At 35.2% G+C, this 14,054-nt stretch overlaps 3 protein-coding genes across 5 annotated transcripts in view; 1 reads left to right on the top strand and 2 right to left on the bottom strand.

Moving 5' to 3' along the window:
* The window catches only part of LOC128864295 (brain tumor protein), a 54,063-nt gene extending 45,333 nt beyond the window's left edge, over positions 1 to 8,730 (bottom strand). For 2 of the 3 annotated variants that reach the window (XM_054103895.1, XM_054103891.1), the window contains exon 1: positions 8,202 to 8,730. The gene's annotated coding sequence lies outside the window, so the exon portion shown is untranslated. The remainder of the gene's footprint in view (positions 1 to 8,201) is intronic. The other variant, XM_054103893.1, reaches the window with a different exon arrangement.
* Positions 8,731 to 11,021: 2,291 nt separating this feature from the next.
* LOC128864296 (dynactin subunit 6) lies at positions 11,022 to 13,372 on the top strand. Its single transcript, XM_054103896.1, has 3 exons — positions 11,022 to 11,138; positions 11,195 to 11,642; positions 13,203 to 13,372. Exons 1-3 carry the CDS (start codon positions 11,116 to 11,118, stop codon positions 13,302 to 13,304), a joined length of 573 nt encoding a protein of 190 aa, XP_053959871.1. The 5' UTR covers positions 11,022 to 11,115; the 3' UTR covers positions 13,305 to 13,372.
* LOC128864298 (probable DNA-directed RNA polymerases I and III subunit RPAC2) lies at positions 13,318 to 13,796 on the bottom strand. Its single transcript, XM_054103897.1, has 2 exons — positions 13,688 to 13,796; positions 13,318 to 13,630 (listed from the first exon to the last, which is right to left on the bottom strand). Exons 1-2 carry the CDS (start codon positions 13,703 to 13,705, stop codon positions 13,322 to 13,324), a joined length of 327 nt encoding a protein of 108 aa, XP_053959872.1. The 5' UTR covers positions 13,706 to 13,796; the 3' UTR covers positions 13,318 to 13,321.
* Positions 13,797 to 14,054: the final 258 nt, after the last annotated feature.

Raw genomic sequence — 14,054 nt, 5'->3', positions numbered from 1 at the left:
AAAAAATCACACTATTCCAACACTCTGGTGGCTTGTTTACGTATTCCTTGGCGAAAGCCATCCGCTTAAGTCGATTTACTCGCGATATGAAGGGTTTTTTTCGGGCCACTCTGCCGTGAAATCCGATTCTTTTTAGAATTTTTCTTACTGTATCTGGATGTACTTTCTTTTGGTATTTTACTTCTATGTCTTTTGAAATTTGGCTTGCTGTTAGTCGTGGATTAGACTTCACAAGAATAGTTATGTTGCGTTCTTCTCTTTCCGTCAGTTTTTTTGGACGCCCAGAACGAGGCTTAGACTCCAAACAATTCGTTTGCTTGAAGTTGTTTATCACTCTTTGGACCGAGGAGTATTGCCTCCCAACAATTTTCGCGATTTCCCGATAGCTCTTACTATTTTGCCACAAACTTACAATGATTTTCCTTTCACCAATATCTATTTCTTTTCGCCTTTGGTCCACAGTAGCAAAAAATGTATTTCTAATATCAATTTTTCCCTCTTTAGATTTGTTCTTAACCGCGTCAACTACATGAATGATTTAAAATTAAATTTAACGTAATTGCCATGCAAATAATCGTCACTATTCGAAATGAACGCACACTTTTTCTGCTCAGCCTATTTAAGAAACTGTATTACAATCCCGTTATCTGAACACGACGCAGCTCAAACTCCAAAAAAATTTGGTCATACCCTCTACGAATAATTTTCTTTGAAATAAGTGAAAAGAAATAACTGAGAGTTTTAAGATAAACACGTTAAAATATTTTAATACTTTATAACAGTGGGTGAACGCAGACTTTTTCTACCATGTGTATGTAATAATTTAAACTTGGGTGTAAGTACCACCGAATTATTTTGCCACATCTTAACTCCAAAAAAAGGCGAACAGCAGATGGCTTAATTTAGCTAAGTTGTCAGGATAACGTTTAAACACGCGTATGATGGCAGGAATACTAAATCGATTATATCGTTTGATAGAAGGAACTGTAGAATTTTACTTAGTGTACTAGCAGGGCACTGCCTAGTTGCATTGCAGCGCTTCCTTACAAGCTAAATATAACTCTTAACGATGCTCGAGGGAAATGTAATGAGCCTGGTACAAGAGAAACCCTGAAGCATCTTCTAAGCTACTGACCGGCGCTCTCAAAAACTAGAATATGCTACCTGAAAGAGATCTATCCCTGAACTGGAGCACGAGCGTCTCCTAAAATTCGCGAACAGTATGCGCATCTTGAGTGATGCATAAAAAACTACTCTGATCTGGTTTCGCTATGGACCCAAATGGTATCTGTGTGGCTTCGGGCAGCCAGTACAACCTAGTCTAATTGTATTCGAAAGAATGGATACTCCATTCTATTCAGCGAATCTAACCAGTTCCAAATAAGGCCAGTGGATTATTTCAACAGAGTTCCTGTGCTCTCATATTTAATTACCGCCAATTTCTTTGGCACTTATTTTAAATTTATGCACTTATTTATATTTATAAGTATATTTCTTTGCTGTTGTGGTGCAAAGTGTTGTTAAATAATCTTCAACATCCACGTTCTCAATAATTAGGCAATTTCAGTTCGGTTTCGTACAAAGAATTTCTTTTGTTTAAAAATTTTATCAGCTCTCAGTTTTTGTAACATTTTTTGAATACTCATATCAAAACCCAGATTTAGTAACTACTACATGGACAAATGTAAAAATATGGTACTTTTTTTTGTTGCTATTTTTACAAAAATAAGTATGTATATATTATGAGCTGAAAAGAATATGATTGAGTTTTCTGTATCTGTTTTGCTTTCTTATTAATAAAAAACTGGATTTTTTAAAACCTATTGCTTCTTTATTACTTGGGCTGTTTCAAATGCTCGGTTCGCCTCCGGCAAAGAATTAAGGCCGGCGGGCCAATTAGATGTCCTAAATTCAGTAGTTTTCGCGAAGCGTTGTAGGATGAGAAAAAAAATAATTAGCCAAATGAAGTTTTGGGGATAGTTTAATATATATTTGAACTATATTAAAAAAAAAATTTGTACAATCTCCAACAATATATTGTAAGCCGAGTTATCAATAGATTCCCAGAGCGCCTGTATCCAACTTCTGTACAAGATACAACTTGCAATTTTCATCTGAAAACAAAAAAAAAAAAGATTATTAATTTTGATGTAATTATCTTCGATGTGAACTAAGAAAATTGGGAGAAACACGTAAAATTCGAATTTTTGGGGAAGGTAGAAAAAAAAAGTGGTTTTTCAAGGAAAAAAAAACTCTTCAACTGGGTAAAAAAGTCGCTTAAAAAAAGTTTTTGGATGTTTTTTTAGTTCACATAGAAGACAATTACATCAAAATTAATAATCTTTTTTTTTTTTGTTTTCAGATGAAAATTGCAAGTTGTATCTTGTACAGAAGTTGGATACAGGCGCTCTGGGAATCTATTGATAACTCGGCTTACAATATATTGTTGGAGATTGTACAATTTTTTTTTTTTAGTTCAAATATATATTAAACTATCCCCAAAACTTCATTTGGCTAATTGTTTTTTTTCTCATCCTACAACGCTTCGCGAAAACTACTGAATTTAGGACATCTAATTGGCCCGCCGGCCTAAAGAATGGTTGAAGTTCGCTTCGTTTCGACCATAAAAATCGATGTTCTGTATTGATATAATAATTTGTATCATACTTTCACCCCTTTTAATTTAATCCATCTTAGTCACAACGGCTAAAATATAATAGAAAAACATTGCAGTCAGAAACAATTTGATCAAATTTTAAAACTCAACCAGGGCTTTTTCTATTAATTCTTTGTGAGAACAAGCTAACAATTCATTGAAGCTATTGTCTATCTTACTATCTTCTTAAGCATAACACGTTGAATTCAATATGTATATATACATACATTTTGCATACACATACATACATTCATACATGTATATACTTATATAACCTATTATTTTAATCCACAAACCATTTTATTGAATATTTTAGCGAATAGCACGAATCGTGCGCATACAATTTAACGTTTTTTATCACTACACACATATTTATGTGGCCTCTGTTTGTGAGAGCATTGACACTAAACAAAAATTTAGAGCGTTGAACTGCTCTTACCGCAACAACAAAACAGTGCGACGCCTCCGATTTAGCAACAAGCTAGGTGTCAGGAATTTTTTTATTAAACGAATTATTACAAAAAATGCACTCATGTCCTAAATTTTAGTTATACATAAAGTAACAGAAGTGCTCTCCCTGTGAACACTCTATGCCAACCGCAGACATTGAAATCCCGATAAGGACAAGTATGCACTTGAAGCGCAATTGTGCACGGCAGTTACAACATTTAGCCGAAACAAAAATATTATATCCTATATTAGTACAAAAATATGCGTGAAATGTGCTTTTTCTTATAGCTATCGAATTTTTTCCGACAAGTAATGGGCTTAAAATTAATTTAGAACTAAAGTGTAACAAAAAGTCTAACGGAACCTATACCAATCTGAATTTAATTTAAATAATTACCGAGACCCGAGACCGGGGCATTAGTGCAAAAGGTGAATTCTACAAATGTTTCAACGAAAATTTGTTGAAAAATTATAAAAGCACCATGAAAAATATTTGGCGAGCGTTTCTGCGAAGATAATGTTCAAAGAACGATTAAGCACAGAGGTGCCAGAATAGTCTAGAAGTGATTTTCTTAGCATGGCCTCGAGTGTGTGGATCTAATGGATAGAACGGTAAACGCAATTATACAGGGTTTTCCAATAACAGGTGTTACAGGTGAATGAATTGCGGTATAGAGAGATGGTTAACGATTATTTATGGCCGGAATTGGATGGTATTGATGTGGACAACGTCTATTTTCAACAAGACGACGCTACGTGCCACACAAGCAACGAAAATATTGATATTTTACGGGAAAAGTTTCCGAACCGAGTTATCTCTCGAAGAGGTGATCACACTTGGCCACCGAGATCTTGTGATTTAACATCTTGTGACTTTTTTCTTTGGGGCCACGTGAAAGAGAAGGTCTTCGTTAACAGCCCAGGGTCGATTCAAGACCTCAAAGATGGAATTCGTGAGGCTATCGAGGGCAGCCACTTTGCAATTCGGTTACGGAAAATTTCATTAAAAGGATATTGTCCTGTAAGCGTGGTCATGGTGGTCATTTGCCTGATGTTATTTTCCACTATTAATGGCATACCTTCCTTTTTATAATGAAATAAACATCCGATCATTTATATTAAAAAATAGCATTTTTCTTTGTCTTGTCATGTTCTTGTCTTTTTCATGTAAAACATAATTTATTAGAAACAATTCAGCAACTCAAACTAAAACTGTAACTGAGTTCGATCAGACCTTAGGAGAAAAACGACCTCCGAATACATGCTTTATATGGGACAAATTCTCAAAATGTTTAAGCGGCTTCAAACATACATTTTATTATGCCAAAATTGAATGGTCTATAAATATAAAACTGCATACCCAGAATTTTCCTAAAAATTCAGATTATGGAGTGAGTTTGTATCCTATGAACTATATTTTGGACAAAACTTTAACGAAAATATTAGAATGAAAAATATTACGAATATTGCAAAAAGATTTAACATGTGAGCACAAATGTAAATAAATATTTTTACATACATAAAAATACATTTTTTCTAAAGTTAATAGAAGAAATTTGGGGAGATGTCAATATTTGGTATTAACAAGGCAAATTAAATATAATAACAAAAAATATTACAGTCTAATACAGAATTATACATACATATGGACAGAAACGAAACTTCAAATATTAGGCTTTCGATAATCGCGGGTATTATTCATGTTTTTGCCGTACAGACAGTGGGATGTACAGTTCTATGTTAGCACTTTCCCTAGGCGACCTGAACTCGACGAGCAATTTTGGCGATTCAAGGTGCTATTACGCTGACGGATCGAAGGTTCTATTGAGTCAGAAGTTGGCTGTAGATATTCAGCAGGAATTAAGAACATGCAGTGCTGAAACTATCTATCGCGAGCTTTGCGAACATGATTTTAATGGCCGAGTTGCTCGTAAAAAGCCACTTATTAGTAAAAAAAAAGGAGCATGCCGACCGAGGCTCGTTCTATTAAGCGTTTCCCGTGAACTGTGGTTCCAGCCAAGGACTGTCCAGCAGTATTCCACTCGGTGTTTTGGAACATGGCCATATTTTCTGACCAGTCTAAATTCAGCTCAGTGTGGCTCAGTAGTCATGCCTTACATGTGGCGAAAGGAGAATACAGAGCTTAATAAAGATAATTTTAGAACTTAGAGAGCGATCTGAAATATATCAGTATTTATAACTTTCAATATTTTGGTTGAAAAACATAAATTTTGCCAAATAAGTAGAGTCTCTTAATTAAATTAAATTCGTATTCTATTAAATGGTGTTTTAGTTTTTTTTTAATATTCCTTTTAGTTTAGAAAATATTGCGAATTTAATTTCACATTGGGTAATGTATGGAATAAGCTGCAAACCCACCGTACATACGTATATGTATGTATGCATAATAAAAAAATATATACATATATATAAGTAATACAAGTTTCAATATAACAAACAATGCATACAAATTCATATCGCGCCTTTGGTGCAAGAGCGTAATAATCAAAAAAATTTTTTTTAGATAAATATGCAGAAATCACCATTTCTTTCATGACGAAATCTATTAGCAGTAGGTAACTCATAATATGAAAATGTGTTTATACTTTTACTAAGGGAGGCATAGTAAATTCAAAAACGTTCTTCTCGAAATTTTTGTTTTTTGGTTCATGAGAATCTTTCAGCAAACAAGCGATACGTATTAAACTGCTACTTTTTGGATTTCCTGAACTTGCATATCATATAGTACATACCACATATGTGAAATATACACTTTACTTCAATTTCGTTCTTTTCCTCACTAAAAGTTGTACAAATCATATCACGGATATGTATACACACATAAGTTTCAGGCCGCCTGTATACAAACAATCAAAAGCAACACTGAACGGAAGGGTGACAATTAAACGAAAGCAGTGGAAAGAAGCAAAGGTTGTCGGACTAAACAAAAACGTTCCTTTGTGTTCCTCTTCCAAAGGAAGGAGAGCGTGGTAGAAGAGAGCCACCATTTGCTGCTCCTTTAAACGTGAAAGGCCGCAGAGGCTATGTCCCGCAGTTACCTATGCACATAGCCGGCGCTAATGCACATACACACACATAAAGCCAAAAAACTGTGTATTGTATTTCACTGCAAGACCCCATTGTAGCCAGAGATGCCAAAAATCAAACATTTGTTTACTTTTCCAAGCCTTATTTTTTTTGTAACGCCTTACTACTTGCAATTGTGCATTTGTGCAAATACATATGTATGTATATCTAAGAGCCCTCGCATACTATAGACTATAACGGCTGACTATTTAGTCGATCCCTCTTGAATGACACGAAGAGATGTGAAGGTGCGCAAATTCTTTGTTATGTTTCAAATGAAATGAGCAATTTTGTCGTGCTTGAAATTTATTGAGCGTTACCGGTTCCCAACCGATCCCTGTAGAGTTGGTGGTCCCAACAATTTCTTCATTTTTTTTTAATTCATTTCCGTCTTTCAATAATTATAATGATAAGGTTTATGAGCAATATTTTGTCGATCAACAGGGAGCAAATTGCCCGACGATTAGGTCTGTAGTGCGCGCACTTTGCACCATCCCTACTACTTAGTTGGGTCAGTTTGCTTAACTACAGCTCAAAACTTTAAATAGTTGGCTAATAAAGTCTGTCTAAAGTCTAAAAAATTTACCACATTCCTACGAGTCACTTACAAAAACAGTCGGCACATTTAGTGCTGAAGAATTTGAATCCAAAATTATTTTATTTACTATTTAACATCCTATCTTGTGTATACTCAGACATTAATATGCGTTTTATATGGTTGAATGTCATATTCAAATAAAGCCTTTTTTAAAAAACAGAACAGCAGATAGCTTTATCAGAAGTTTTTTCATGGCAGAAAAGAACTCCGAGGATTGCCATAGTAATTTGGTCAAAAGGGCAGTGGGTACCGAACTCGAGATAATAACTCGAATGATAATAACCCAAAAACCACTTGGCTACGACACATCCCATATTGTAACAATACAAAGAAGGAAGGAAATAAAAATTAATTTTCGATATTAAATTATAATATGTTTACTTGTTTACCCAATTTCGGGTGAGGCTTGCTTAGTGGCAACTCTGTAAATAAATAAAACAAAAAGGGAATGAATCGCCGGAGCGACTAAAAACAAACATTAATGAGAATGTAGGAGGAAGTGGTACTGAAGCCACATGCACCACATACATATCAGACAATGCAGTTTGTTATAGCTGTTCTGTGAGATCTCCGTCCGTTGCTGATGGTTCTGAAGCAAACTCCATTGCACAAAGGGGAAACGAGCTGGTAATGGAACACGACGGACGCGCATTAGTCACCATCCACATCTTCCATACAAACAAACACGTATTCTTGCGCGCCGTCCGTCCACCCGCCAATTCATCCACTAATGTATACTTCTCTCTCTTCAAGAATGAGAAAAAACATTTCCGAGTGGCGCGTTTTCGTAGCAGTCTAGCTACAATGTTTTTATGTTGTTTTGTCTACGACAGGGGCCATCTATACCATTATGCGAATATGTACACTCGTACAACCGTGGATAAAATATAACAAAACAAGTACCACAGTAAAACCGGGGTGCAATGTGGTACCGAGAACGGCGTCTGTGTAGTTTGATGCGAAATATTAAAATGTTTCACTTGATTTTTAACACATTCATAATCAAAAAGCGTATAAGCCGTATTACAAATGTATGCAATTTGTAGCAGATAACTTCCTGGCATTTTTTATGTAGCAGCCATATGTTCACTCCAATGTATTTAAAAAATATTTTGTAATTTAAAATGCTTGGTCACAATTTATAAAGTACAATAAGCAAATATATTTTATAACAGTGTCTGTACATGTATTATAGATACACGATTCTCACAAACTAAATATGTATACATAAGTATATTCAATGAAAACAAAAACTATAATCTTCTATCCCAGACATATACCGACACATTGAAATTCGCTTCCGCCTTAGTTTGGTGCACAATGTAACTTATTTCACAGGTTAAAACTAGTTACGTTTTATTGCAGTATTTATATTTATCGAATCAAAATACGATATATACTTTGACAAACCTGAGAACTTCAATACGACCATATCAACGTATATTTGACTTCTAGGAAAGATGGCTATAGGGCAGCCACCTTTGGCTACAATTAGAAATGTATGAAATAAACGTGTGCCGCGCCAGCAATGCCTACCATCCGCTGTATTTTGCAGTTGTTTGAGTTGGAACAGACGAAGTAGCACACAAGGCAGGGCGATTATTACTCGCGTCGCTTTTAGCGAATTCTCTCGTCTACTGAGTGTATGACGCAAAGACGAAGAATACTAGAACAAAATCTTTATACTCAGCACTTTTTAACAGTTCTTTATTCTCAAGTTTTGTAATTTTCTTTAAATCGACATGCAATGTCTTAATTTTTAATATTTAGTCATACTATTTAGAAATTTTACACTTTTCATTAAATATAATTCACGAAATTGCTGTAAAATAGTACCACGCGCGTTAACATTTGTTATATTTATGGATTTAACTGCAACAGCCACTAAACAAAACTGAAAGAGGAATAGAACCGAAACATTCAAGCAGCGCCATTAATGCGGAAACATTCAGCGTTGTATTTGTAGAGTTGCCTCACTCCGGATTCATAATTTGTCACAATATATCATCAAAAACAACCCACTGGCAACTATTCATACCATGATATTTTATATATTAATATATAGGATATTTTTAATTGTTATTACAAGTTAATTCTGTGTACTTGATAAACTATCAAAAAAATTACAGATACGGAGGACTTTTATCATGTAGAAAACTTTTAATGATTCTATCATAACTTGACAAAACTGAAAAGCTTTACTATATTATGCTTTTAATATCACCCTTGTAAGCAAAGTAATATAAACAGAAAACTGCTATTTTGTACAAGGAATTGCCGAATAGAGTTCTTAAAAGTAAAAAATAAACACCGTCTCACCAAAGCAAAACTAAATACGACGTTCAATAGGGGATGATGCTTACTATGACTGTCGGTCTTCGTGCACGAAGAACGTTAGCCTAAGAATTTTTAACAGGAATAAAGCGAAATTTGGGCTTAAATATTGTTGCCTCAGAATTTTTAACAGTAATAAAGCGAAATTTGAGCTTAAATATTGTCGCGAACCGACTGGCAACAATAGCTAACGAAATCCCAAAACAAAAACATGCATTAGCTTTAAAGGTGAGCACAGATAGCGAGACGTAGCAAGCTTTCTCTGACTACATCGCACAGACAGCCTTTAGTAAGCTGCTACATCAACAGAACTCGCCAGAAGATACAAGCTGTCAGATCTAGAAATTACGATGCCATTAATTTGTGAATTTTATTTGACAATCTAGTGTTCGAACTCACATTTATTTTAATTTTAACGTAAGAAAATTCGTATCAATATATAATGTTATTTAATACCAAGAAGTAAAATGAGTTTCCTTTGCAATATTATAAACCTGTGGATAGCATTGCAGGAGTTTGTTCAATAAAGAAAATGGAATGAAAACAAAATGGACATATGGAATTAAAGCCATTTGAATACACCTGTCAATGAAATTATATTTAATGTAACTCTACACGTTCAATATGTATTGTAACGGATTTACATAATTTGGTGATATGTGGTTCCAAGTTTGAAAAATGGAACAAAAGGCTAATGTCAAAATAAATAACTTCAAATAAATTTGATCGTTTGTGGATTAAATTCTGACGTCTACCATGTGGTGGTGGCACTAGCCATAGGTAGAACCAGATTCTTATTAAGGTGAACTTTTCTAATTTTTTTAATTTCTCTTTGAGAGCTCCCAACTTGTCATAATGCAGAAATAGGATTAGGGCAAACTGAAGAAAATGCAAAGCGTCATTGTCAGCCTCACACTGCAAATACGCCTTTCTCGGTATGCGCAGCCTTCCATTAAGAAGTGACGAAGCGAATATTTGTAGGACAAAATCTGTTGCTCTCGGTGACTCATTGCATAAAATTGATTAAACGGTAAATTATGTATATTACCAAAATATGTAACTCTGCTTTTAAAATAGCATGACCTAAAAGAAAGCAGGACCAGACCAGACACCAGGAAAAAAGGATTTGACTTGCTAAGGTACCGTTCTTTTCGCTAGGAAAAAACTGTAGACAAAATGAAAAGGAGACTTGCCTTTAAAGAATTCACGCTAGATATTTTTCTCGATATAGAAGAGGCTTTCCACAACATTTACCCGGATGCTGTTTCCAGGGTGTTGCTTCAGGCTGGTCTGGTTCTGCACACCGGGCGGGGACAACTATTACTAGACGCGCAGCAAGGGGGCCTCCTCAGGGTCGGGACCTCTCCCCCTCCTCTGGAATTTCACTGCAAATACTCGAATCTTAATTTTTCAGACCTACACTCCGCTCCCGGGGTAAAGTACCTCGGAATTATTCTAAGCCGAGAAGAATTACACTCGGAGGTTTGCCATTGAATGCCAAAGGGCGACCGCTACTAGAAAAAACTCTCTATCCTTTTACTGTTTCATGCACGGAGATTCGAACCTACACACTCCCGAACCGTAGTCACACACCATTTATTCGGTTATTTTTAAGATATTTTGCGCGCGCTTTTCATAAAGTTTTTTGAACTATTCGCGCTGCACATTTGGGGCCAATTAATCCAAGTTAAAGCTGATGCAGTGTGTAGAACACATTAATTGTGCCACTTCTCCCGTTTACAATTAAGACTCAAACTCTTTCGCTATATATTTTCCAAATAGCTGAAAAAGTTCATTAATTTAGTCTATAGTGTGCGTACCCACCAATAACCTGACTATTTAGTTTAACTCAACGCCAACCAAAAAATCTACAGTGTGCAGTGGCCCTTATCGTATATCGGTTATCGTATTCTATGTAAATTTATCATTCGACGATAGTGTAAATAACAATAAGTTGAAACGTTTCCTGAAAGAAGGAAAATCTTAAACCATGACTCAAACGGATCACAATGAGTATTTAAAATTATGACTAAAATAAAAATCATGACTGAAATTCATTTATAATACAGGATTAAAATAATGGGGAAAGCAATTGTTTGTGAAGATTGTACGCTTATTGGTGACATCACTATTTTTCCTGGATGTGTGATACATCCTAGCGCCACTATTATCGCTGAAGCTGGACCCATAGTGCTAGGAGAAAATTGTATAGTGGAAGAATATACAACCATTGCATTCCGACTGCCAGTAGGCCAAAAACTTGATCCTTCATCTGAAGTACGCACCTTAAATATCGGTGCAAATAATGTTTTTGAAGTAGGCAGTACTGTTGAGGCTTGTCATATCGGTGAGAAGAATGTATTTGAGAGCAAATGCTACGTGGGACCATGTGTATTTGTTTCAAGCGGTTGTATTGTTGGTGCTGGAGTTAAACTCATTGCGGAGCAGAAACTTCAAGAAAACACTGTGATTTATGGCAGAAATTGCCTACAAAGAGAAGCCATCGATAAGCATGGGGTAAGGAAATAATACAAGTACTAGCTCAAGACATCTGTAGAAGCAAACATGGAAACAGATACAAAGTATATTTTAACTTATCTAAATGTCCAATTTAAAACCAGAATTTTAAAGCATTAAGTTAATTAATCTAGAAATTATAGCGGCATCCAAATACCGTTAATTCTCTGAGGTAAATTGGATTTAGTCCTATAGTGAATAGAGATAATCTTTCAAACTGCGCAAAGACATTCTAGGAAACGAGTACGCCAACAGATTAGCTTTAGCCAAGGTGGATTTATTAAGGTGACAGCATTCACCCAGCTGAATTTTTCACCGTAGGTATGGCTTACGTCAAAATGATATGCTTTGTTAGTATGTATTGGTATGTTTACATTCGTATGTTTACATTTGCTTGCTGATTTTGACGTGATGGTTGGACCAAACGCAACAACAAATACATGTAGGGTTTTACTTATATGTGTTTGCTGTCACCTGTAATAAATTCGCCTTGGCTTTAGCACATTGTTATCAAAGAGTACTAGTGAAATATCAAAGGTCCTAAAAAGCATTCTATCCTAAATAGGATATTCAAATGTATATAGTTTAGGAAAAAGAATTTCATTCATCTTCTACCATGAACGAAGATGCAGCGTCAGAGCTAATTCTCAAAAAAGAATACCTTGGGCTCCTGATGTACAGAACGCAAAGATGTGGCCAACATTAAACTGTTAATTGACTCTCAGCGAATTTGAAGGGATAATGTTTCTTTACAACAATAGTCGGTAAAAAAGAAATTGTGTTGATGATTTGCAAACAAATCAGCGGAACCACTGCTCATGTTATTTCGTTGCCCTCTGAACAACACCAGATGTATTGGAAAGCTTAAGAATACATGTGTGACGAATGTCCTGCATACAACAACAAGTGTGAGAATGACGTTGAAGCCAAAATTTAATCTCACAATTTGGTCTCTATTGACCAAATCATTCCTGCAATTTCCCCTTCCTAAGAAAATTGGGTTTAGTTGGACTACTCTTAAGTTATAGAGGTAGAATAGAAAACGGTTCCTAAAACGGTGTTGTTGTAGCAGCATATACAATCCCCATGCATATACGAGGACTGCTGCTGAAGTGACAGTCCGGGTCGTTCCGGTTACGTAGAACCGACTGTCGTGGGAATGATTGGAATGCTTAAATAGAAACTTGAATATTTTAGAATGTACAAATATTTGGTGAGGTAAAATATGATGGATATTTTACGCTTGACGACTTTAGTGAATCATATCTCACGATGATATTGGCCTATAATCTTTCATATCGCTTTTACTACCATTTTTGAAGAATGGGTGATTAGAGTAAATTAATTTCATGGTCGAAATAAAGCGACAATGTTTGAGAACTTTTTACTGCACATAATATAAATGTATAGTATTTTAAAGCTCGTGCTCAGACCAATACCAACACAATTTAAAACCTAATTAGAAAGGATATATTTATCATTTTCTTTTAGTATGGATTTTAAATCCATAATTGAAATGTTATCTGAAGTACTAACACCTCCATTTATATTTGTTTACAGTCCCAGACACTACAAATCGACTTTCTGAGAAAGGTTCTGCCGAACTATCACCATCTACGTAAGCCCAATTACGATCCTAAAAAGATGCGCATAGCTGCTTAAATTATCGCATACATTATTTATGTCGTAACAGATTTTTTATTTATTTCAATAAACGATTTAACTTCCGATTCGAATGTGTTTATAGTATGATCGCAAAGTGACTCCAAGTCATCTAAACCTCGCTTTAAAATATCTATAGCCCTGTTTTGACTCGATTGTATTCGAAAATGCATTTTGCTCTCAGTTGGATGAGGAATCGTGTAACCGCAAAAATCAACGTCGGGATATCTGCTTATTATTGTTTTCAACGCATTACCCAATGTATGTCCTTCATTCTGGAACACAAACGTACGGGAGCCTTCACCACTATTTTCATCTCCAGCAACCTGTCAAAATTAACAAATAGAGCTTTTAATAGAAAAATAAATTGAAATTTTATATACTTCTGCCAAAGCACCCATTTTTTTGAGTCGTGAATTTTAGAAAACTGCACGTTTCTGAATGAATAAACTCGAACAATAACAATATAATTAGAGGTCACACAATTTTATCGGAATTTCGAGCATACCAATATTTTCATCGATTGCCATTAAGACTACGCTCACACCAAAACGAATCTATTCAAAGTGATATCAGCAGACTAGTTGATTTTTTCGCTTTGAACATAAGGATATCAGCACAAAATGAAATGAATAAAAATCGCTTTATTATACTACTACTCTACTTGTTTTGTCATGACTTTGTTGTTGATCTAAAGCCACCACCTTAAATGAATTCACCTTGATTCACACACGGCAAATTCGTTCCTAC

This window comes from Anastrepha ludens, chromosome 5, assembly GCF_028408465.1.
Source record: "Anastrepha ludens isolate Willacy chromosome 5, idAnaLude1.1, whole genome shotgun sequence".
NCBI classification, from domain to species: Eukaryota; Metazoa; Arthropoda; class Insecta; order Diptera; family Tephritidae; genus Anastrepha; species Anastrepha ludens.
The sequence above is the reverse complement of the archived record's forward strand: the minus strand, read 5'-3'. Positions and strand labels throughout refer to the sequence as shown.

Excerpts from the sequence above, each read along its gene's own strand:
- LOC128864296 (XM_054103896.1), top strand. The coding sequence starts at position 11,116 with ATGACTCAAACGGATCACAATGA. Across the intron at positions 11,139-11,194 it reads ACTCAAACGGATCACAATGA|GATTAAAATAATGGGGAAAG; the intron begins GTATTTAAAATT and ends TTTATAATACAG. Across the intron at positions 11,643-13,202 it reads AAGCCATCGATAAGCATGGG|TCCCAGACACTACAAATCGA; the intron begins GTAAGGAAATAA and ends ATTTGTTTACAG.